This window comes from Acanthopagrus latus, chromosome 10 (assembly GCF_904848185.1).
Source record: "Acanthopagrus latus isolate v.2019 chromosome 10, fAcaLat1.1, whole genome shotgun sequence".
Taxonomy (NCBI): domain Eukaryota; kingdom Metazoa; phylum Chordata; class Actinopteri; order Spariformes; family Sparidae; genus Acanthopagrus; species Acanthopagrus latus.
Genome location: NC_051048.1, coordinates 13,114,322 through 13,138,207, shown reverse-complemented (window position 1 = coordinate 13,138,207; position 23,886 = coordinate 13,114,322). Strand labels below are relative to the sequence as shown.

Sequence of the window (23,886 nt, the reverse complement as noted above, 5' to 3'; positions counted from 1 at the left end):
TACTGGTTACCAAAAGTGTCTTTCAAGTGAGCGAGCAGTTATAACATTAGTTTGTGTTCAGTACATTGTGAAGTGGTTGAATTGGTTTGAGAAATAACGTTACTCATATTTCAGAAATGCAGCATGGCGTTGCACCAGGTAATGATTACCTGGTAACTCGGTCTACTGCAATGCGAGGGAAATTGTTTGTTACTCAGGACATCTACAGTGATCAGCACGAGGTACTCGTCATTGTAATATAGCCCAGAAATGGCCTCATTTTGTTGTTGTTTTTTGAATGTCTGAATCTTGGTTACCTGGCTTCCTCTGTTACTCACCAGACATGTCACCCATTGAGCATGTTTAGGATGCTCTGGATTGGCGTATACGACAGCATGTTCCAGTTCCTGCCATGACCAGCAACTTCACACAGCCATTGAAGAGGTGTGGACCAACATTCCAAAGGCCACAATCAACAACCAGATACTGACTGGTTTTCTGACCCCCCCAATAAAGCAAAACTGCACATTTCAGAGTGGCCTTTTATTGTGGCCATCCTAAGGCACACCTGTGCAATATTCATGCTGTCAGCATCTTGATATGCCATACCTGTTAAGTGGGATGGATTATCTGGGCAAAGGAGATGTGCTCACTAACACAGATTTAGACAGATTTATGAACAGTATTTGAGAGAAATGGTCTTTTGTGTATATAGAAAATGTTTTAGATCTTTGAGTTCAGCTCATGAAAAATGGGAGCAAAAACAAAAATGTTGCATTTATATTTTTGTTCAGTGTAGTTAATATTTTCTTGTAACTGATACAGAAAAAGTTTGTGCAAATATTGTATGCTTATCAAACATTGTTGTTTCGGTCACCCTCTTGCTGTTTATTTCCAATTGGAGACATTGTCCTCCTTGGCTATCCATCCAGCCCCACCCCCGAATCCCTGTCCCTTAGAAATGCCACTGAGCGCTTTATGCAAACACACACACCTCTGTTTCTCTCTCACACACAGTTAATACAAAGTCCTCTGTAAGATAAATTTTTACAGTTTTCTTTTCTACAAAAATACTGTCTTTTTAGTGATTATCATCCCCCTTCACCAATGAGCTAGTAATACACTTAAGGTAACCATCCTTTACTTCTATATCCTCAACTCTGGCTGAAGCTGCACCCACTGGGGCAGACAGGTAGACATTTCCAAGTCTTCTCCCAGAGTCTGTCTGTGACTCCTGAGAAACAGCCGCAGTAGCAACCTCCAGGACCTGGTTAATGTAGCTGGCCTCCTGGCTGGCCTCCAGCTCCGGAAGCTCCGACAGAAGACCTTTCAGTGTCTCACCCAGTTCCCTGAAGCCAGGCCTTTGGCTCGGCTGCTTATCCCAGCAGCTCTGCATGACTTCATAACTATGTTTGGGGTGAGATGGAGATGGCAGAGTGAGGCTCATTTGAACACACTGTTGATATAAGACTATTCTCTATACCAATGGATTACAACAAAGCTGCATGTATATGCATATGGTGCATATGTCTTTAATGTGTGTGTGTGATAGGATGTGTGTGTCCTATCATTACAGAGATTATATGTCTTGAGTTGTGAGCAGTTATATAAAAGTGATATTGTTTCCTCGGTAGTTCTGATATAATTACAACCCATAAAAAAACAGATAGATCAATAAACACAAAATAAACACACTGACACTTTTAATATTATATATGTTAATATGTGTTTTTGTAAATCTGGGTAACATACAGATCGTGTTCTGTTAGACAACTACTTTATTTATGTCTGTATTGCGTTCTGTGGTGTTGATTTTAATTTTAATTTCAATTAATAAGTCATGTCTTACCACAAACACAATTGCACCCACCTCTGTGTATTTGGTGAGCAGAAAGCTCACACAGGTATTTAAAAACCTGAGCAAATAAAACCAAAGCCATCTGTGGTAACATATATCACACCTAAACATGTTTGCTGTTGTTTCAGAATTTAAGTTAACTTTAATTTCCTCACATCAAACTGTAAAGCAAGGGATCTGTCTCTCTGTATTGTGTTCACATATCTCAAGATCCAATCTACTTCACACTTGGCAGGTGTGTTGCCCAAGGAAGTGCAGTATGTGACATGTTCAATATTAATACATTTGGAATAAACAGTAAACGCCACTCTGTACAGCAGTGGGGGGAGGTCTTAAGCACTCTGGGTTCATGGCTCTGCAGACTGAAGCTGGACTCACACATGAGCCCTCTCACATGATCTCATGGGGAAGCAGACGTAAACAAAGTTGAGATTACTGTAGTGCAACAACTTTGTGTAGTAAACCATTGCAGTGAGAAAAAAACAAAAGCAGAAGGTTAAATGAATCAGGATGAGTTGGGACACAGTCACTGGTTTTCTATTCTTCAGCAAGAACCGGAGGTGAGTTTTTATGTTTTTTTCAGCAGTATTATACTGGCTGATGTTAGCCTGAGGGGCTAATCACCAATACAAAACAAAAGTTATCTCACTTTCCGAGGAGCAGGTCTAGACCATACTTTTTAATTGACTGATAAATTATTCAATCATTTATTAACAGGGGACCAACATTTCCCCCCAGCTGTCCAGGAATGCCCTTCTCATTATTTGTTGTGGTCTGGCGCAGAGAGTACAGAGGTCATTCAGTTTTTAAATTGTAAATATCACACGTTTGGAGGAATGAGTCTGTGAGCATCTGTGAACAAGTACTACACTAGTTATTCTTTTAAGCCTCTTCACCAGTCAGTGTCCCATAAACTCAGACTTACTGTATGTTCTCTTTAGATATGAACCTAACCATTTCTAGTAAACTTAACATATATAAAATCAATTAAGTGTTAATATCAGAAGTTAGCATGTATATTTGTAAAATATTTCAATTGAATGATAAAAAGTACAAAGATAGAGTTTAGCCTATTTACAATAGTCTCCCCAACTTGCTTGTTCTGCCCACTGGTACTCACAGTTTTCTGTTAATATCTCAAAATCTCTTGTGTCAAAATATAAAATGAGAAATGACCCTGATAAGTTCAGGAACTCACAGTTTGTGGTCACAGTCCTTAGGTAGTTTCAGCCTATGTCCGGACAGCAGCAGGTCCAGCAGCTCATGGTTAGGAATTCCGGGATAGGGAGTTCTTCCTCGTGACACAATCTCCCACATAGTCACGCCAAATGCCCACTGAGAGGACAGGGGAAGGAAATTATAGTATAAATAGTGGGTTAGTACAAATCCAGACATTCATAAAGTTTAAGTAATCAGAATTTAATCTCCACTTTTAAAACTGTAAACCATTTGATTGAGGCCAAAAACATCTCCATGACAGAGTAACATTCTTCAGAAGACTCACCACATCACTTTTGGTGGTGTAGACGGAATCAGACAGGCTCTCCATGGCCATCCACTTGACAGGCAAACGGGTTGCTACTTTCTGACGATAATAATTGCTGCTATAGATCTTCTTGGACAGGCCAAAGTCAGCCACACAGACCCTCAGGTCATCACCCAGCCTGTGGATTACAAGCAAGTTTTAAAAAAGCTCATTTGTGTAATCACCATAGTCTTGCAGAGGTGCAAGCACTACTCTCTGGAGTCAGATCAAATAACAAAACAAGATTTTCTCCCAACACACACGCATTGTCCCCTCTGAGGCTCTCAGTCTGCTTTATTGAAATTTTAAGCGGCTTCCTTCCCAGATACAAGCTATGGTTGAATACCAATAGCTGAGGACAGAGACACAGTCTTATATGAACAAGGAGTCGTTGATTTCGAGCTCCACTTCTCAGTGTCTCCCTCTGATGGACTCACATGCAGTTGCGCGCAGCCAGGTCTCTATGCAGGAACCCCTGTGAGCTCAGATAGTCCATCCCTGCTGCAATGTCAATCATGAAGTGCAGAAGACTCTGATGGGGCACAAACTGAAGGAGAATAGAAACAGGCGTATTCTTTGTTTTATTTTGAATTTAAATGTCATTCTTTTAAATCTAAATTTAAAAAGTTTCTCTAAGGTCATCCGAAGAGTACAGTGTTCACTACACTTGTCATTAGTGTACCAGTAGAAGGAGATGTGTTGAAAAACCTGCTTTCTCTTTAATTATGAGAAAAATGCAGTGAACCTAGGTCAGTTTGCTAGTGCTCAGTGGGTCATTATGAGTGAAAGAGGCCTATCCCAGTACTTTGTCCTTGCATCCTGCCCCACCCCTTTTTGTGTGGAATCAGCCCACCCGGTCTCATTTCTCTAATCTGAGTGGCAGTAAATGCAACTACTTCTTTTCTTCTTTAATTGAATACAATAAGAATACCATATTACTTTTGAACAATGTAAATGAGCTCAAATCTTCTGGCTATTCAGACTCATATTTATTGTTGTTGATCTACAACCTAGGATAAACGTAAAGGTCAAGATAAATTTGTTGTCATTTTTAAAAACATTATTAAAAACAAAAAATATAGTTTGGAAGACAGAGTCTCACAGCCTGAGGAATGCAGTTGCTCTATAGTCTGTAGTTAATTTGTAAGAAAACTTGAAGGAACGAGGGTGGGTGAGTGTCCTTTCAGTTGGCCTCTGTTATGGATGACCTTTTTTGTAATTTCCACACTTTTCTGACACTCCACATGTTTGTGTGTCACATTGTGTACCAGTACTGTTCCCCCCCCTCTATTCTTCCTCTCCTGATCCTTCCGAGTGTGTATGTGCTTGTGGACGTGGTGTCATCGCTGCAGCAGAGTGACACACCTGTCTTTCATTCACTCATTATCTGCCTCTAAATAACCCTGGTCTTCGCCTCTCTTCAGTGCCAAATTGTTCCGCCTCATCCGATACCCCAGCCATCGCTATTCTCAACAATCAGCTGTGTGACTGCCTGCACCTGTCTACCTGCCGCCCTTGTCCTCCGTAAATCCCCTCTCTCATGTGAAATATTCAACTATTGTCTTTGTTATTGTATTGTACAACCGTTTCCACGAGTTGAGAGGAGTAGAAAACAGGTTGGTTTCAGCTCCACTTCCTGTCACTGTGGTACTGTGGCAGTCTGTTTTTTGTTCTGTTTACTGTGTTCAGTTCTCCCTATCTGACTTTCCCCCCTCCTTTCTCCCTCACCTGCTCCTTCCCTATGTGTGTGTGGGTGTGGCAGCAGAGTAGCACACCTGTATGTAATCAACTCATCACCCTTCAGCTTTATCTACCTGGTCTCTCCACCACTTCAGGGCTAGATTATTACTTCCTATACAGTGAATTCAGAGTGCTGCTATTAAATCTTTTCAGTATTTTGCCTTTGCAAGAATGCCTTTGACTTTGGCTCCTGCAGAAATCTCCACTGTGTTCTGCTCTGCTTCCAGCTTACCTGCTCCCCTGAGTTCAGAGTATCCAGGTATCTACATTCTTGGGAACCCGGCTGGTGTACAAGGTACACTTTCTAAAAGCAGGTGTGTTATGGTTGGGCCATATGGTTTTTTTTGTTTGTTTGTTTGTTTTATGTACAGTAAAATATGTAGTTACATCTGGGTTAGGGTTAGGGTTACACTTCCAGACATAACCGGCACACAACAGTGTGTGTTTGCCACATATGGACACACTGACTGGTTTTGTCACCCAGTTTACCATTTGTCATCCTCTCTGCAGATAAACTGCCACAGATTGATGCTTTTCCTGTCCTTCATTCTAAGAAAATGTTAATCTGTAGTGCTTGATATGCAACATGGGCGCTTTGGTCGTGCTACTATTTATTTCAATTTGGCACTGGCTCTTTACCAGTGCTCGTTTTCATTCAAAAGGAGTTATGGTTGTTCTAGCTAAAGTATGCCTGCACATCTATACATGCAAGCACATACTCATGACTTTTTTTTTGTAATGTATATAGCAATATTGTACTATTTACTTTACAAATGTATCATACTAAGAACCATTTAATTCACCATCCACAATTGTATGATCCACATTTGCATGCATAACTCAAACTGGATCTCCTGGATTTAATCTATTTAATCAGAGACTCATTAGTATGTGCTCAAACTCATTCACTGCAATCTGCCTATGATTCTGATGAGAAACGTAGATTTTGGTATACAATGCGGTCACATTTTAGAAAATTTGGGGCAATTTAGTGGGGAAATGACCAAAAGTCAGTTGGATTAATCGGAGCTCTTCAGTGCTGCTACAAAAATCCATAACATCTGGCAAGTAGTACAAATGTTGTTTACAAGCTGTCTGATTGTCCGACCAATCATGGTTCGAGTCCTGTTGGACTTCACTACAATGTTACAGCCAAAAGAAAGGATGGCCAGAGCTATAAAAGGAAAAACCTGAATCATCCAAATGCCATTTGTCAAAAGAGAAACTACTCTCAAACCAATTTCCTGTGGGAGTCAAACGTGTTCTTGTATGTATCTGTCTATTTAAGCATGTGCTGACATTGCAGTTATGTTCATGCATAGGCTGATTGCATCTTACCATGGGAATGTTGCCATAGCGTGTACCAATGAGGAACTGACGAAGGTCTCCATGTTTCATATAGGGCAGGATGACCAGGGGAACAGGCAGAGGAATGTCCTGCTCTCTCTGTAAAGTCACCCCTACAGGACAGACACAAATGTGCTATAGTTTATCAAATTTTAGTTGAAATATCACAAGTGGCAACAGTGACAGATCAGAAAATTAATTATCTGCTGAGTGATTTAATGATAAAGACATGAAATGTTGCAAAAACACTTTGTCAGTGCCTTTAAAGTGACAAGTGATTTCATTCTTTCATTGCAAATTACTGCTGGTTGAAAAAGCTGTTATGTCACAATGTGATGGTAAAGGTTTGTTGGGCTTGGACACAAAAACACAGTCCTTGGATTGTGTTAAATTTAGAACGTTGTCAAGTTTAGGGGACCCACATTGTCATGGACACAACAATGTGGTTAAGGTTATTTAACACTCATGGTTAGGCTTATTTTTTTAGGGGGGGGGACATTTTGACTGTAAGTTGCAAGAGGAAAATTAACTGCAGTGTTACTGTCTGTGTTAAATAATTTCTTACTTGGGCTAACCCAAGTGTTTCAAAGCTTCTACCATTGCTATGGTTAGGAGACACTGCGCTGGCAGTGACCAGGCTTGCAACCTCTTAGAGCTCACTCATCAAGGTGCAAGGTGACCTTTGGACTTGGAAGCAGGGAAAGAGGCTGATGTTGCCCCTCCTGGACTAAAGTTCAGAGGTTCTTTTTTTTTTTTTTTTTTTCCCTTTTTTCCATTCTACAACACAGGGTAGTACAATCAAATGTACTGTAAGTTGAAGACCTTTTTATGCAACACAAGGAAAAAACACATTTTATGTAGCAGAGTGTTTAGGAGTTTCACAGTCAGAATGAAGCTGCTCTGTAGTCTGATGGTACAAGGGTAAATGAGTACCAGTAATTTTCTGGTGGTTTTGATCACCTGCCGTAGAGCTTTCTTGTCCTGGGCACAGACTAAAATTGTAATAAAATCAAAGTCTAGTTAAATAATGACAGCAAGAATGATAGTTTGACATTGAAGCTTCAAAAGTCCCTGAAATGGTATTCAAGACAGCCCTAACCTGAACAGTTTTATTTTGAGCACTTGCTAAAGGTACTGTTTCTGTAGAGGGACAATATTGATTTACCAACTGATCTACTTTCTTTTTCCCTTAGCTACATTCATAGCCTTTGGGTAGGGCCATAAGAAATAAATTGTGCATGTAAAATCTTACCTATTGAAGGAACTCACAAAAGTAGCTCCTTTACAGTAAAAGGAGTCAATTGAGGTTGTTCAGGTATCTAATCGTGATACCTTTCTGGATGCCTTCCTGTGGAGATACTCTAAGCACAGCCAACAGGTAGGAGACCAGATGCCAATCCAGAAAAGGCTTAAAAGATCACATTGCAGTATATGTTGACATATTATATAGTTGGAAGCATGTGCTAGTGAACCATTCTAAGACAAAGAGTCAGTCCTCAGAGCCTGGATGTTCATTGTTAACCATTAGGAAATGTTTATGGTCACATGAAGCTAAGCTTTAGTACTAGCTTTAGGCTATTTTGTAATTAACACAGGCCCTTCATTCCTTTAAGATCTGTTTTGGTACACCTATGGGCAGGACTTCCCACCCCTCCTGGAGAGGGAGACTGGAATAGTGTATGATGGAATGGCAAGGGCCCTGGACAGTATGAAAGACTGAATGAAGTAATGGCATCAAGAGGGAAGGAGTCCAAGTTATTGATGAGGAGTTAGAGGACAGCTGGAGAAAGATCAAGGGAGAAAATTACATTGGACACCAGAGACCTCTTTTGAACAGATACAGTGCTTACTATATCACCCTGTATACAGCTACCTGATCTCATGATATGAAGGTCCATATTTATAAAACCCACTGCACATCCTCAAGCCATATTGTTTTCATTTGCCAGTCCATATGAAATGCCCCACAGAGGTTTCTTAACTAACAGGTGTTTTCTACATGCAAATTAATAAGCTAGCTCAAGTTATGTTCAATTTAAAATTTGCAGCTCCTTTAAGGAACATGGTCAGTGAACACATGAAGTAAAAATGTTGAAGGCTAGTAAAATGAACTTGTCAACCCAATCCAGAAGTTAATGAGTGGCCACCAAGCAACATATTGTGGAATGTTGTAGACGGCAAAGGACACGTCTTAATGATCAAGTTATCACAGTCACACTGAAGACTTAGGCTTCCGAGTGTTGAATAAGGTATCTTACCAAGTAGTCCGACCACATTTTCATGACGGAAGCTCTGCATGATCTCTGCCTCTCTCAAGAACTTGTGCAAGTCTTCATGGTTGTAGAATCCAACTGGATGTATGGGATGAAGTAGAATGAAACAAATAAGAAATAGCAGAACAGAGCTGAGGGTCTGAGTTTTAGTACACACACCTCTCAGGGTCTTCACAGCCACCTTGATGTCCATGCCTTCATTTGTGGTGAAGACTCCTTCATACACTGAGCCAAACTCTCCTGCAGGGGAAAAAAAAAAAGGATCAAATGTTGTTACTCACCTTCACTCCCAGGTGAAGGGTATTGGGGAGAAAAGTTAGGACAATTCTAAGGGCCCCTGACTGACAGGGGCCCCCAAAAATAGGAAAGGAAACTAAATAAATAAATAATCATTAAACCATCATCATTCAGGATATATTTCAAATATAATAATAATAATAATAATAATAATAATAATAATAATAATAATAATAATAATAATAATAATAATAATAATAATAATAATAATAATAATAATAAAATCAATTATTTCTTTGTTTTTACTTGTTTTTGGCAGTAGAAGTTAAATATCCCCATTGACCAAAAAGTAAACATCCATACTGACCGACCACCTCCCTGTATCTGCATGAAATGGTTTGGTCCTGCCTTAGCGCACTTATCTGTGACAGTATCAGTAGATGCGCCAGAACTACAGTGATCACAATGGTGCCTAATTCAAAATCTGGTTTTCAAAAAAGGAAAGAGAGAGAGGAAAGTCCAAGGAAAGGATGTCAATCTGTAACCCAGTTTTTTACTAAGAAAGGTGGGTAGCCTACAGTCTGTTAGTCGTTTTAACCTGTTGGCTTAATGTCCATAGTAAAATAAAATGGCTAGCTACAGACCAGCGTAACGTACATTTCATCAACATTTAATCAGTGCAGGGAAACATTTCGCAAGATATTCATATTAAATTATTGTCCCTGCTCCTTTTAGCAGACTTAACGACAGATGAGTCAGCAGCACCCCAGTCTCCTCGTAACTATCCCCTTCCCTGTCCCAGTCAAGAAGGTGAGCAACTTTGTGTTCAGTGACATGCCAGTTAGTATCATTGCAGGGAGTCTGTGGGGAGTTCTCTGTCTCTCTTGCTCCCCAGTCTCCCCGTAACTATCCCCTTCCCTGTCCCAGTGAAGAAGGTGAGCAACATTGTGTTCAATGACATGCCAGTCATTGCAGGGAGTCTGTGGGGAGTTCTCTGTCTCTCTTGCTCTTTTTACCATTACAAAAAATAAAACAATAAATAATTTTCTCACATAATGGTCAATAAGGCAGAGTATAATTAAAATAAACATGTTGTTCGAACAGATAGGTCTAATGCATCAGCAGCAGCAGCTGTCAGTCAGCCCCCTATCAAATACAAAATAGCCTATAATCCATATTTATTTCAGAATGATTTGCATGTACTAAAAACAGTTCTGAAATAAAAAGAGCACGTGTATATGATATAGTTCAAATTCAGCTATCATTGAAATAGAATGTTTGGTCAGTAGTTTGGGACCTCACCCCCTGCTTTGCAGTAGGAACAGAAGAGAACATTTCTAGTGCACGCAGACTGACTCAATACAAATCTCAGTACAGTCAGAGAAATGTTTACATTTTCTGGAAATCAGAAGATTAAATCACAACCACCATATAGCCTCATCTATGTTTTATATCACCCCAAATCCAAAGCCACCACCTATGAGTCTACAGTTGTATAGATAAATTAGACCTGCATGCAGAACTACAAGGGAGACAGTGAGCAGTAACCACATAACGGTCATGTTCTTTTCACAAATATGGCAAATGATAGTCGAAAATATCATTAAAATGCATCAAATGTTTTCACCGGCCCAGACAAGGGCCCAATTAGATTTCTTTTCCTGGGGCCCAAAAATCCCTGTCGGCGCCCCTGCCCAGATGAGAAACTTTCAGATATTGGATATCTGATTTTGGTTAAGCTTTGGTTAAGTGTTTTAAACAATTTGTTTGATGTATGTATAAGTGGTGTTCAGTGCATTAAAATCTGGCTGCTTTTTTTTTTTTTTTTTTTTTTTTAAAATGAAGGTGTAGGCTATCATTCAGAATCCTCAATACATCTCACAAGCTCAGTTTTTAGTTGTGCTTAGAGGCATGCCAGGCACTTCAATGTCCGTCAGTCCTCCCACCTCTTTGCTGAAGGCTGAAGTATCACAGCAACATTCAGATGCATTAGCATGGCAATTTGTGGTTTAACTGATTTCCTGTGTCACTCTGCTTGCCATGCTAACGTGTTGATTCATTCTAATTCGGGATCTCCATACTTGAGGCCCTTTTTACCTAACAACAAAACTGAATTATTTTAAACAGTGATTAATATTGAATGTATATGTATATATCTTTATTCTAAAAATATTTGATCTAAAAACATCTGCTGGGCCAAACTGAACCTTCATGTAGGCCAGGGGTGTCAAACTGATCCAGTAAAGGGCCATGTGGCTGCAGGTTTTCATTCCAACCAAGCAAGAACACACCTGATCCAAATCAGGTGTGTTCTTGCTTGGTTGGCTGATTGGTTGGCTGATCCAAATCAGGCGTGTTCTTGCTTGGTTGGAATGAAAACCTGCAGCCACATGGCCCTTTACTGGATCAGTTTGACACCCCTGATGTAGGCTGACGTTGGCCCACCGGCCCCACCTTGGGCTGACCTGCTCTGACACTTAGTCCTGTTGCTGCAAGATTTAATTCTGTAAAACATCTATGGAGAAACTTTTGAGCCAGACTGGATAAGCATCTGACCAGTAAGTAAATGCCGTCATTACTGACTACCTATTAAAAAGGTTAGCCCTAACTCTAACCTGCCTTAGATATGGGATAAAAATGTTTGTGCATCTTTATGGCATATTTCTCATCTCTGATTTATTCAAAAGTGAAGTAAGAATCTATGGTTATATAAAAAATAGTTCACTCATTCATCTCTCATTTCTAATTTGAATGTGAGTATATGACAGAAAACTATACAGACTCTTTTCAGTAGCCAGAGAATTGACACAAAGTCATTCTGGTGGCCATGCATATTGGCAGTTTATTTGTGATAAATACCTCTCGTTCAGTGCCTTTTCCACATTAGGTGATGGTGTAGTCTGCTACCTTATAATTCTCATTAAAGAACAACATAAAAAGTCAAAACCCTTAATATTGGATTTAACTGTGCTGTAGGTGAAATGCAGTGAAGTTTTTTTGTGATTGTTGCGGGCAAAAATCCTTGATTATGCGGCACGTTTTCTCAATGGAATGGATGGAATATGTGGGATATTTACGCAATTTTATGCAATGAAATTGTGGGAACTTGCAAAAATTGCGGGAACTTGCAAAAAATGTGGTTTTATGAAAAAGAGAAAGATTCCCCCAACACCCCATTCTCACTAGGCTACGCCTTATCATATCATAAGCAAGCATACCACATCACAGAAAGTGCTGGGAATATTTAAGTTCTCATCTTGTTTTATTTCAGACCTTAATAAACACATGGCTCAAACTTACAAAACATTGATGAGTTAAACAAGTTCTGTAGCTTTACAAAAGCAATATGCTACAACTTCTGTAAAAATGAATAAATAAAATATAAAACAAATAAAATGTGTGCTGTTTTACAGCTTTTAGCTATACAAAACAGACATCTTCTGTTAAAATAAGTGCTTCCAGTGCACAAAGTGCAATCTTTTACTGTAATGTAAATTTACATACTACCAATATACTTACAACTGTGAGGTTTTTGAAACTAGTATGATTTTTTTTGTTGGAAAATGAGACTGATTTGCGGGCTTCATCGTGGGGTTTGCAGCTTTTCAGTGATGTTCACGTCACGTAATTATGTTATTTCATAACGTTCCCATGGCAACGGGAAAATGGCTGTTCTTGTGTGAAGTAAACGCAACATTTTTCAACTTTCTGCTAAGATATGTGACTTTTTTTGCAACGAAAATGCAGGGATTATGAAATCATGCAAGCCCCGCATATTTTGCACAGAAATCAGCAATTTATGCGGCGAAAGTGCAGTGTATTTGAAAAAATGTGGCCCCCACATAAATAAGCAGCCTTTGGTTGATTATACATTGAATTATTCAACCGCATAATTGTGTTTTTCTGAAGGGGCTGATATTGACAGTGTCTCCATAGAGACAATTGTGACTTACTGTATGTTTATTGGAAGCAAATATGAAGTCCAGCAAGACACCCAGTTTGTTTGTTTGTTTGTTGTAGTCTGTCTAAAAGATAAATTATTTTGTATTTTTGCATATCAACTGCAGTACGGTAAAGATCATGGTTATGACAAATAAACTAATGGTTAAATTGGGATTAAGATTAAGCAACAAATACGCATCCACCACACCAGCCTTGACACTCTTCCTTCTGTTTTGCAACGTAGAGGCACACAACATATTGCATTGGCATTCAGTGTTATTGATGAACTGCAGAATCCTACAATACAAATGTAATTCTTGGTGACACTGTGCCACTTTATCCTATCAGGTGCGCTGTAGGAAGAGCTGAATTTGATATGCCAGCAGAAAAGACTTATACAGTATTAGTCACGATATTGAGAGTTTGCTCATCTGTGTGGTTAAAATTAGATTATTGTTGATGAGGACCCATGGACTGACCTCTACCAAGCTCTTTGCCCAGGGTAAGCTTGTGTCTCTCCACCAGGACATCCTTAAGACTGGCCAGCAGCCTGCCACTGAGCCCCTCCAACAACTGGTCCACACCCTCCAACACTGAAACAGGAAAAGCGAAGCATTTATGACTATTGAAATCAGCTTCTTGCTGGCATGACAGTTAAAATGTAGGAGTATGAATATGAAGATTAATTTGTCATAGGAATTATTTATATCAACTTCAAAACACAATTGAGGTATCTGGATGGCAACACATTCTGATCTTTGCTTTTATGTAGTTTAAATTCAGCGATGACTAATTGGTTTTCCTTGTGTGAGTGAAGGTCCAGGAGGTCATAAAGTACTAAACCTGAGTTTGACCTGCATGCCAAATGGTGGGAGATGCTTAATGTTTCCGTAGAAGGACAGAGAACCCATTTGGGTCATTTTTGGGACAAGACCTAAAGTTGACCGCAGCCAGGTTTGATGAGTTATGGGAGAGGAGCAGGGAGACAGGTCAACTCCTCTTTTAGTCTATTGGATAACCAAAGTGACCAATTAGGAGAAGTGTGTGTGAACTGGAAAAGGGACTCTAAAAACCCTTGCATAGGACGAGATGGAAGGGTGGTACTTGGAAGATCTCCTAAGAATGAAGGCTGATGGGAGTTCTGATAGAGCACAGGACGAAGCATTTTGGCCTTGCCTTTGCCATAGATTTAAGAATACCAGAAAAGCGGGCACTCCTGGATCGGATGCTGGCATGAGGTCTGTTTCAATAAACATTGTTCTATAATTCCACCCAGCCTTGCCTCCACAGAATTCTTTTATCAACATACTACTCGCCAACACCTCTGATGAAGAGAGCCCAGAAACGACACAATCATTCATTTTACTGCATCCTAACCTCAGCCAGTTTCATATTTTCTCAAGGTGTTTTCAGTATAAATGGCAAATGGTAGCACTGGTAACCTTTTCTGAGTAATTGCCCTAACTCTAACACTCAGGACAACTTTCCAGTGTGTCCTGAGTGTGACATTACTTAGTATGACCCCAGAAGAAGAGAACAATGCTTGTTTGGTTTGCTGTTCTCAAGGAGGAGAAATTATTAAATACGAAGATGTCAAAGTATTACTACTACTGTTAAGGACTGTGACACTTACTGTTGGCCTGCTGTGGTGCAGCCTCAACCTCCTGGGCACGTCGATAGGAAATTACAGCGTCCATTGGCAAAAGTTCGACATCCTGGTCAGACCTGTAGAGAATTCTTACTTAATATCCTCATCAGTAAGAAAAAAAACTCACTTCTTTTGTTGTTTTTTTCTCATTTTTTGGCAAAGCACTGGTTTCTCCTACTTACTCCATAGTTTTGCCAGCACCTCGCACTCTGTACACTGACAGTTATGTCAAAAGTTTTAATACAGCTAGACTACAGAGAATGTTTGTTCCTCAGAATCCTGGTCTCATCCTCAACACTCAAATCTGTTTCTTGTTTATAGCAAGGGGACAACATACATTTCATGGAACACCCCTGTGTTGTAGGAAGACAATTAAAAGAACCATGAATCTTAAGCATAAATCCATGAAGTGTGAGTTTTCTCATTCTAAAGTGTTTTTTCTCCACCAGTTTAGTAACCTAGTTAAACCTTATTAAAACCCAGAGCACCTATGTGCAAATAGCTCATCCTGCACTATGATTTGGAAAAGGTTTCATTTTGGAATATTGAACATTTCCACAAATGTCTTTTGTAATTGTTAAAACAGCAGTGGAAGGTCCCTTTACCTGAGTTTAGTGTAGTTGCAGTGCAGGGCACCCACAGCAATCGAGATTACAGCCACAAGCAGCAGGATGCCGAATAAAACACCAACTGTGAGCCACTGGGAAAAGTGACTCTGTACTTGAGGAGCTGGTGTTATTTCCTGCTCTGAGATGTTGAAGGCCTGGGTCGCAGCTGTCACCACAGGAGGATCTTTCCCTGGAAGACAACGCACATTTAAATAACAGTACTTTTGACATTCTGAAGACTTCAAAGATTCACTTTCTGGTTTTCCTATAGTACCCAGCAGCACTTCACTATTCAATATTTATATGAGCTGTAAGGAGAACTAAAGAAGACACAGATGTCACTGGTGATACTCAATTCAACCCTGAGCTTTTCTGAATGTACCAAGTAAACAAGTCCCCATCAACCTCCGTTGTTTAGAAGAATGCTGCAACACTGTTTTGCTTTGAAGCTCTAGAAATGTTTTGTGGATTCTGAAACTTTTCCTGATTTTCTATCAACATGGGGGCGATGGAGTTATTGAATGAATTTTCAATTTTGGGTGAACTGCTGCTTTACGTAAGGTTGTGGCAGCGAACCATTGAGTGTATTAAATTAACTTATGTGTGTTTTATCACTTATGAATCCAACTTTTTTTTTTCAGTGGAAGAGTGTGTTTTATCTTCTTTCAAAAATGACAGTCATGCTTTGAATTAGGAAGTTCACATTCGCATTCACAGTTGGAAACTTATAGTTGGCAACTGAAACCAGAATTGAACCCTTGTTCCCCCAGCTGTCTATTTCTTGTCTCAGAGATGTGTTTGTCCCACTCCTCCTATCTAATGTGCTGAAATCTAGTTAACCTTGCATACATCTATGGATGGTAACAGTAGCAGTGGATGAAGGTGGTGCCCCCTGCAGGTTGGATATATCGTTCCAGGCTTTCACTGACAGTCTGTAGTTGTGCTGTGGATTCAGTCCTGTGATGATGACAGATGTGCCGTTCAGTCTGACTGAGTCTGGCAGGAAAACCACATCATTCCCACATGCCCTCCACCGACTCCCCACCTCTGCTTCCTTCTCGCAGTTGACACGATACATCACTTCCTGTCTGCCTCCCCAGTCATGAGGAGGATCCCACGTCATTAATAGCACAGAGTCATTATGATGATGGGCTGTAAGATTCACAGGGGCAGAGGGTGGTTCTGTTGGGGACAAGACAGGGCAACAAAGACAGGTTTAGACGGAGAGACAACCAGTGTCATCTGTCACCTTTTTCATATCATGTTCATGTTGCAGAAATGGACAATAAGGATGGAGCCAGGCCCTGCTTTAAATCAAAGAAATATATTCAAGCCCATTTATATTTAAAATTTACAGAAGAGGATTAGGGCAAATGTAAAACATTTATTTGTGTTCTGACATTTATCAGAATTCCAACTTTAAAGGGGCACTATTAAGTGTTTGAATGGGAAATTTGAATATTTACAATATTAATGAGATAATACAAACATTTTACCATACTGAATCAATAAGCTGTTCTCAAAGGAAAATCAGGTCCCAAAACACTGTTTGTTTATATGAGGCGGACCCTGCCACCTTTCTAGCTTCAAAGTGAAACAGCATAAATTGTGTTGTCCTTTAACATCAGTTTGTTTATTCAGTTTATTCAGCAATGGAAGAAAAGAGAGTTTGACCAAAAATCTTCACCAAAATTACAGAGTGCTCCTTTAGTCTCAGGCTCAATCAAAAATGTCATTTTAATTTAATCTCAAAGTCAGAATTGTCTCAGAATGTTTACTTGAACTCCAAAAATCTGAATTCTGACTAATTCTGACAAACAAAACTTGGTACACATACATTTTTCACAGTGGCCCCAATCCTCCCTCATACAAATGAGCATGATAGCATCATTCTGTATGAACAGAAAAATGAGACAAGTGAGAATGTGCTGTCCATTTGTGTCTGCTAGAGATACAATCAGTGGGCAGCACCAAAATAGTCAAATTAAGGTGCAAACTAAGGAAATCATTAATCCCACAGGGATCCCATAGGATTTCCAAACCCCCTTCAGTGTTTCTTACTCGTGCAGCCGAGGTCTTCGGGGTCAGTGGGTAGACGGTTGAAACCCTGCAGACAATCACACCTCTCTGATCCCTCCTCATGTGTCCTGCTGTTTGGTGGGCACAGCCGGCATCCTCCACTCTCATTGGCTGCTTTGTAGTAGCCCATCATGCATGCTGTTGAAATAGAAATAATGATAGTGTGTTTCCCACCACTGATACTGGTACTGTTTGTAAATGTTTTATTTGTCAGCATAGTTGGTTGTAAGATAAAGCATTTGCTTGGAAGATTGTCCGGACTCCAACTAGTGGAAGGGTCTGGCAAAGTTGCACAAAGCCTCCTTCGGCTTATGGCTTTTGAATAAACCCCAAGTTCAGCCCAATTTTGATGAAAGGCCTGAGGATAGCAGCATTGTGAGTATGCCTATGTAGTTGTGTCCATAAATGTTCTCGTGTTGTGGGGGGGAGCTGCTTGGCAACGCAGAAAACATTAGACTATGTCTGTTGAGCAACATGGGAAAAATGTCCAAGTAAAAATAAAATGAGAAAAGATGAAACTGAGGAGGAAGAAGATCATGAGAAAGAGGATGTGAAAGTCCTGAGTTGCATTTCATGTGATAAAAGACACGTCATCTATAAATCCAAGAAGTCCGAGATTATTTTTACCAGGATACTGAGAAATGTTGTGATGCCTGTGGCAGTTCATATACAAACCAAATGTAAAAAAAAATCACACAATGTTGATTAGGTGAATGGACAACATTGTCATTTTGGTCATTTTGGTATTGCACCCTGATCTTACGTCCCCTCCATTATTTAGAACCATGCAGCCCAAAGAGGGGTAAGAAAAACAAAACTATAATATAAATTGCTGTTTGTGCTGTTTCATTCTTCATTTATTAAGTATTATATACATTATATTGTATATTTTTGGTCATTTTAATTCACTTGAGTTTTTCTATTTTCTGCTTTCACTCTACTACATTTTTGAGACAAATACCATTCATGTACTTAGTTACTCTCCATCTCTGGCCAGGACACATGGTAGAATGTGCAGATTAATTCATAATGTGTATATATGGTATTGCTCAGTGATCAAGACAGAAATCTATGAAAAATAATAAATAAAAATCATGTGACCTCCATACCTTGACAGGTGTCACCCATGACTTGATGGCCAGGTTCACAGGTACATCCCCCCAGCTGTGGACCCCATACTCCATCCACCTTACACTCTCTAACAGGTGGAGAAACCTCCACAGCTCCCTTCACACAGGTACCCATTAGGGTACCGGACCCAGCCCCTGTCCCCTCAAACAAGGTCAGGTTAGCCACGATGTGAGGGCACTTCCTGTAGTACAGTCTAATGGATGTTACCAGCACGCATGTTCCGGAGTAGGAGAAGATGATCTGGAAGCCTCTACGTCTGACAGGGCCCAGGCTCAGAGCCTGGCTCCGCTTCAGGTGACTGGATATTTCCTGTGGAGAGACCGTCTCAGGAAACCGCTCCAAGGTCTGAAGGTCCAGGGCTGACCAACCTCTTGGAAGTGTTGTGATGGGTGTGTCTGAGTTGACAAGGTGAACTTTTAGTGGAATGAGCTGACCAGATGGCTCTTCTTCTTGGGCAAATGCAATGTCCATCAGCAGATCGTTGGCATGTTTACTCTCCATCCACTTGCTTAAAATAGTTCTCGTTTCAGTTCCTACACAAGCTTGGAGCACAGGCACCAGACGCTGAGTACCCACTCTCAGCCGAATTTCACTCCACTGGGATGATAGGAAAGATGCAAGATAACATGAGTGGAAGCTGCAGGGTAGGACCACAGGTCTACACAAAGTCTTGATGAGACTTGGCAACCTTGATTCAAGACAGAGCTCATGAACCAGAGAAGATAAAGATGTTCATTGGCTGATTATTTTCTGCCTAAACAAATGAAACACTCAAACTTTGTTTTGATGACTGCATACACTGAACAAATAAACTGACCTTAAAGGGCGACACAATTTACACTGTTTCAGTTTGTTTATATGTGGTGGACCCTGCCAATTTTTTAGCTTCCAACAGACCTTATTTTCCTCTGAGAACTGCAATTTTTTGTTAATTTATGGAAAATGTTTCTATCATTACTAGATTAATATTGTAATAATAAAAATTCTCAGTTTGAATTTCTTCATAAAAACCACAAACTACTTCCAAAACTACAAAGTGTCCCTTTAAGCCAAAAACATCAAATGATACTATAAACTGCACTTCTACTTCTACTTCGTTAGTGAGTGGTAAGATGGTTAAAGATCTGTGTTTCCTTTATAACATTTAGCCAAGTTAAATAACATACCCTGCTACTGAGCCACTCTGCTCTGCCTCTGATCCACAGTCATGTCTCTGCAACAGTAGGTTAAGCATGTTGGTCTTACAGTTTCGTCGGCATCGACAGATGATCCTTAGACTAGTGCACAATGTCAAACTGAGTGACTACACGTGACACACTACATTACACTCCACTTTGGTTTCAGTCATTCAGTCACAGCAACATGACATCGGGATGCGCTTTTTCTGAGAGTTGAGCAGGTTTCAACTTTTTTGCTGCGCTGCCAGATTTGGTCTGAAACCAGCCTGATCCAAAACACAACTAGGCAATCCAGTTTCCTCTGGAGCCGCAAACGGCTTGGTACTAAGTTTTTTTTACATATGCACTAGTACTCCCCAAGACCTTTAAACAAACGTAAAACTAAAAGTAACTCTTTAATAATGAGTACAGTTTGTATGAACATGTAATGTCATTGTTCAACCTGATCAAACATTTTTTTTTATTGTACATGACACAGGCCTTCTTTCCTCAGTGACATTACTCAATTAATCCTCCACCCTCCAACTGTTTTTTTTTTTTGTTTTTTTTTTGTATGATTTATTTTTTATTCATTCAATTAAATGATCTTGTGTCTTATTAGCAACCCAACTTACTTTTTTGGGTGGGTCAGAAGTCCATTCCAGTGTGGTCTGTTTGTCGGAGTGGAAGATCTCCTCTAAACAGAGAAGAGGAAAGAAAGTGAACTTTGTCACTCTGTTTAATCATGCTAAACTTTGTATGACAGATATTTTCCTTTTTAACTGTCAGAACAGAGTCAGAAATCCCCTAGCAGTTCACTTCCAGCAGCATAGGGAGAACACACACCTATAGGTAAAGACTCAACAACAACAACAAAACACTTCAACAACACAACACTTTGCCTCATACTGTTTCCTTGAGTATGAGGATCACTTCATGTCATGTCATGTCATTGTCCGTAACCGCTTATCCCTTTCCAGCTGTGTTGCTGAGCCTTGTCTCAGGGCGAGGGCAGGGTACTCCCTGGACAAGTCGCCAGCTCAGCACAGGGCCCTCATTGATGAGCAACATGGGGTTCAGTATCTTGCTCAAGGACACTTCAACATGCAGCCTGGAGCCGGAATTTGAACCAGTGACCTTCTGTTCACTAGTCAACCTGCTCTACTCGCTGACCTACAGCCGCCCCCTGAGATCATTTCCTCTTTCTAAAATGTTTTTCGCAGAGTTCAGTAGATTATGTTTGCTCTCATAAAATGTAAATATCGGGCTGCACAGTGGCCCAGTGGCTAGCACTGCTGCCTCACAGCTAGAAGATCGCCGGTTCGCGTCCCGCGTTGGGACGCCTGGGATCTTTCTGTGTGGAGTTTGTATGTTCTCCCTGTGCAAGCGTGGGTTTTCACCGGGTACTCCGGCTTCCTCCCACAGTCCAAAAACATACTGAGGTTAATTGATCATTCTAAATTGTCCGTAGGTGTGAATGAGAGTGTGTGAGAGTGTTTGTCTCTATGTGTGGCCCTGCGATGGACTGGCGACCTGTCCAGGGTGTCCCCTGCCTTCGCCCTAAGTCAGCTGGGATAGGCTCCAGCCCCCCCGCGACCCTGCAGAGGATTAAGCGGCGTACATAGAATATGTACAGATGATGGATGGATGGATGGAAAATGTAAATATGCTGAGATTATTTTGGTGAAAGATAGCTGTATTAAGGTTTACTTTGGTCTTTTAACTGTTAACAATGCACCTAGCTAATTTCAAAAGAGTTGAGTGTTCAGATTTAATTTGAGGGAATTTAACTGGAGTTTAATGTTTTATACAGACTAGCACAAAAAACTTGGACTTTTCCTCAGACTTTTATTTCGACATCAGAAGATCAAAACTTCAAGCTGTCCAGTCCTTTAATTCATTACCAATACCTTGGGGGAAAAATGCACTTGGCTGAAAATACAGCCTGCAGTCCCATTAGCATGGCTGTAGAGTCTCTGTAAGAAAAAAGAAAATATATATATATATATATATATATATAAACAATTGTCAAGCCCTCATCTGAGGATCATAACTGCTATTTGTCAAAGAGTCCAAAACTGCTAGGATAGAATAACTAACGATACAAACATACAAGTGCATACAATTATTATTTTTTTGTGGGGGGTCGGGGGGAGTGATGTTACATGGGGTCAAGATGAAGTCTGAACAAATGAGTCTTGAGGCTTTTGCAAAAGATTGAGAGAGATTCCACTGTCCTGACATTGGTCAGGGGTTCATTCCACCACTGAGGTGCCAAAACTGCCAAAGCTTTGGAGGCTTTGTTTGCTCTTAGCGATGGGGGTACCAGTCGGCCGGCTGACGTAGATGAGCGAAGTGCCCTTGCTGGGGCGTGTGGTCTGACCAGTGTTTGGAAGTAGATGAGTGCAGTTCCGTTGACGGCCTTGAAGGCCAGCACCATCATCTTGAATCACCGCATGGGAGAATTTGGGAAGATTGTAAATGAGGCACACTGCAGCGCTCTGGATACACGGCAACAATTTAGTTTCAGAGGCTGGGAGTCCACCCAAGAGGGAGTTGCAGTAGTAGTAGCCTGGACCAGGAGTGTGGTGTCGTCTGCATAGCAGTGGTGAGAGAATCCATGTGTTGTGATTGCAGATCCTAGTGATCTAGTGATCTGATCACAGCTTTTCTTTCCTGGACAAAATGTATCTGAACAGATGAGCACTGGCTTCTACTTTTATGCTGACTTGGCTCCGACTTGGGTGGAACTGCACTCGGAGGCCATCCATACAGAAATGCTTTTCTGTGTAAAGGCATATGTTTTGCATCATTTGGCCGATCATCCACATGGATCCTGTAAACACAACGCCTGAAAGCTCACTTTTTTGAAACCCTCGCGTTCTCATGTGGACAGCGAATCCACATACTTTTCGTATCGATAACACCATCGCCCCACCCCTTGTCCTCTAGCCTTCGACCTCTGAACCCCACAATGTCTCATAACAGCCACAGCCACAACAACAACAACAACAACGGATTACATGCTTGTGTTCGTGCTGCAGAAGATATTGAGCCTTTTTTTGCAACTTACTCGCCTTGTAGTTAAGTGTTTTGAGTCGTTTTCGATGGATCTGTTTGGACGCAAATATTCTTGAAACGATGCTGAGGAAGACGGGGGAAAAAAGATCGTTTTCGTACGTATGGACATAGCCTCAGTTTCAACAGATTTGCACCGGTGTACCCAAAAAGTATCTAAGCAAGATTAAATATCACAGCTAACCTTCCTCAAATAATGCTTAACAGACATATGATCTGTTTCTAGATTATCTTTCATGTTATAGGTTAAACTGCTCAAACTGCTCAATTGTATATAAAGCAGTTAAAATTAGCTCCACACTCAACCTAGATTAGATGTCAACTTAAAGTGATATATTTTACAACTTATTAATGCGGAATTGTATGTTTGTATTGTATGTTTCTAAAAAGAAACTTTTTTCTCATTCTCATAAGCTTTTTGTTTTTTGTTTTTTTTACAAGGCTTACAAGGCTATGATACAGTAACTGTATAAATGATATAATGTATTCAGAGACAGCAGTAAGAAGATGAAAACATTACATAATATGTATTATACACAGTACTTTTTATTACTGCCAATCAAAAAAAGATAATCCTATCTTTTCCTGAAACATTTCCAACCCTCTCAGAGTCTTCTGGAATGAGTATTTAGAGTTTTATTTGAATACCACCACATGTTAAATTTTGATATATTCATTGGACTAGTCTTCCATTGTCAACGTAAAACACCTGATCACTCACCCTCCTCCGCTTGATATTGTGTGTCACAGCCAGCTTCCAGAATCCAGAGCCACACCAGGATTAAAACGTGCCATACACAGAACAGAGTGGTGTTACACACAGCCATGTTTTCAGCTTGCTAATGCTGCTGGTTCGTACACCCAGCCTGTCAGTCAGTTCTCCAGAGGGTCAGTAAAATGACTGATGCCTGTGTTTACATCTACTCATGATTAGGTTCAGAGGAATGCCATAATTAAACTGCTGAGAGGAGCCTTCCTCTTCTTGAAACACGCCTCTGCCTGCTGTGTTCCTGTATTTGTGTTCTGCTGCTGCTCCTTTTACTGTTCCCTACCCAATCCCTAACCCAAGACTGCAATAAGACAATATACCACAGAACACAACCAAAATACAGTTACAGTCTAAGAAACAATAAACTAAAATAAATAAAAACCTTCTGTTGCTGGCAAAGTATGGCTAAAGAGTATATATAGGCCTACTATATAGGTATGGAAACAGTGATGTTAAACCAGTGATCTTTTAATCATCCGCTGTAGTACCTTCCTGACCTGAGCCATGATGAACCA

General features: G+C 40.3%; 1 protein-coding gene across 4 annotated transcripts; it reads right to left on the bottom strand.

Annotated features, from left to right (window-relative positions):
* Nucleotides 1–742: 742 nt before the first annotated feature.
* On the bottom strand, nucleotides 743–23,581 carry si:ch73-40a2.1 (tyrosine-protein kinase receptor TYRO3). Of its 4 annotated transcripts, none has more exons than XM_037112475.1 (15): nucleotides 23,324–23,581; nucleotides 20,160–20,221; nucleotides 18,346–18,964; nucleotides 17,219–17,374; nucleotides 15,998–16,339; nucleotides 15,155–15,347; nucleotides 14,535–14,626; nucleotides 13,381–13,494; nucleotides 8,882–8,962; nucleotides 8,708–8,800; nucleotides 6,441–6,562; nucleotides 3,800–3,909; nucleotides 3,342–3,501; nucleotides 3,036–3,172; nucleotides 743–1,385 (listed from the first exon to the last, which is right to left on the bottom strand). In XM_037112475.1, the coding sequence occupies exons 1-15, from the start codon at nucleotides 23,427–23,429 to the stop codon at nucleotides 1,061–1,063; spliced, it is 2,712 nt and encodes a 903-aa protein (XP_036968370.1). In that variant the 5' UTR covers nucleotides 23,430–23,581; the 3' UTR covers nucleotides 743–1,060. The 4 variants fall into 4 exon arrangements, with proteins under 4 accessions (XP_036968370.1, XP_036968372.1, XP_036968373.1 ...); XM_037112477.1 differs by having other exon boundaries at nucleotides 16,007–16,339; nucleotides 23,324–23,580; XM_037112478.1 differs by lacking the exon at nucleotides 23,324–23,581 and adding an exon at nucleotides 21,435–21,500.
* Between the last annotated feature and the right edge of the window lie 305 nt (nucleotides 23,582–23,886).

Bases quoted from the DNA above. Each gene is read 5' to 3' on its own strand.
- si:ch73-40a2.1 (XM_037112475.1), bottom strand. From the start codon at position 23,429: ATGGCTGTGTGTAACACCACTCTGTTCTGTGTATGGCACGTTTTAATC. The intron at 18,965-20,159 runs GTAAGTTGGGTT...CTATCATCCCAG, and splicing joins CTTCTGACCCACCCAAAAAA to TGGAGTGAAATTCGGCTGAG. The intron at 8,963-13,380 runs GTCAGTCCATGG...TTTCCCCTGCAG, and splicing joins GGGCAAAGAGCTTGGTAGAG to GAGAGTTTGGCTCAGTGTAT.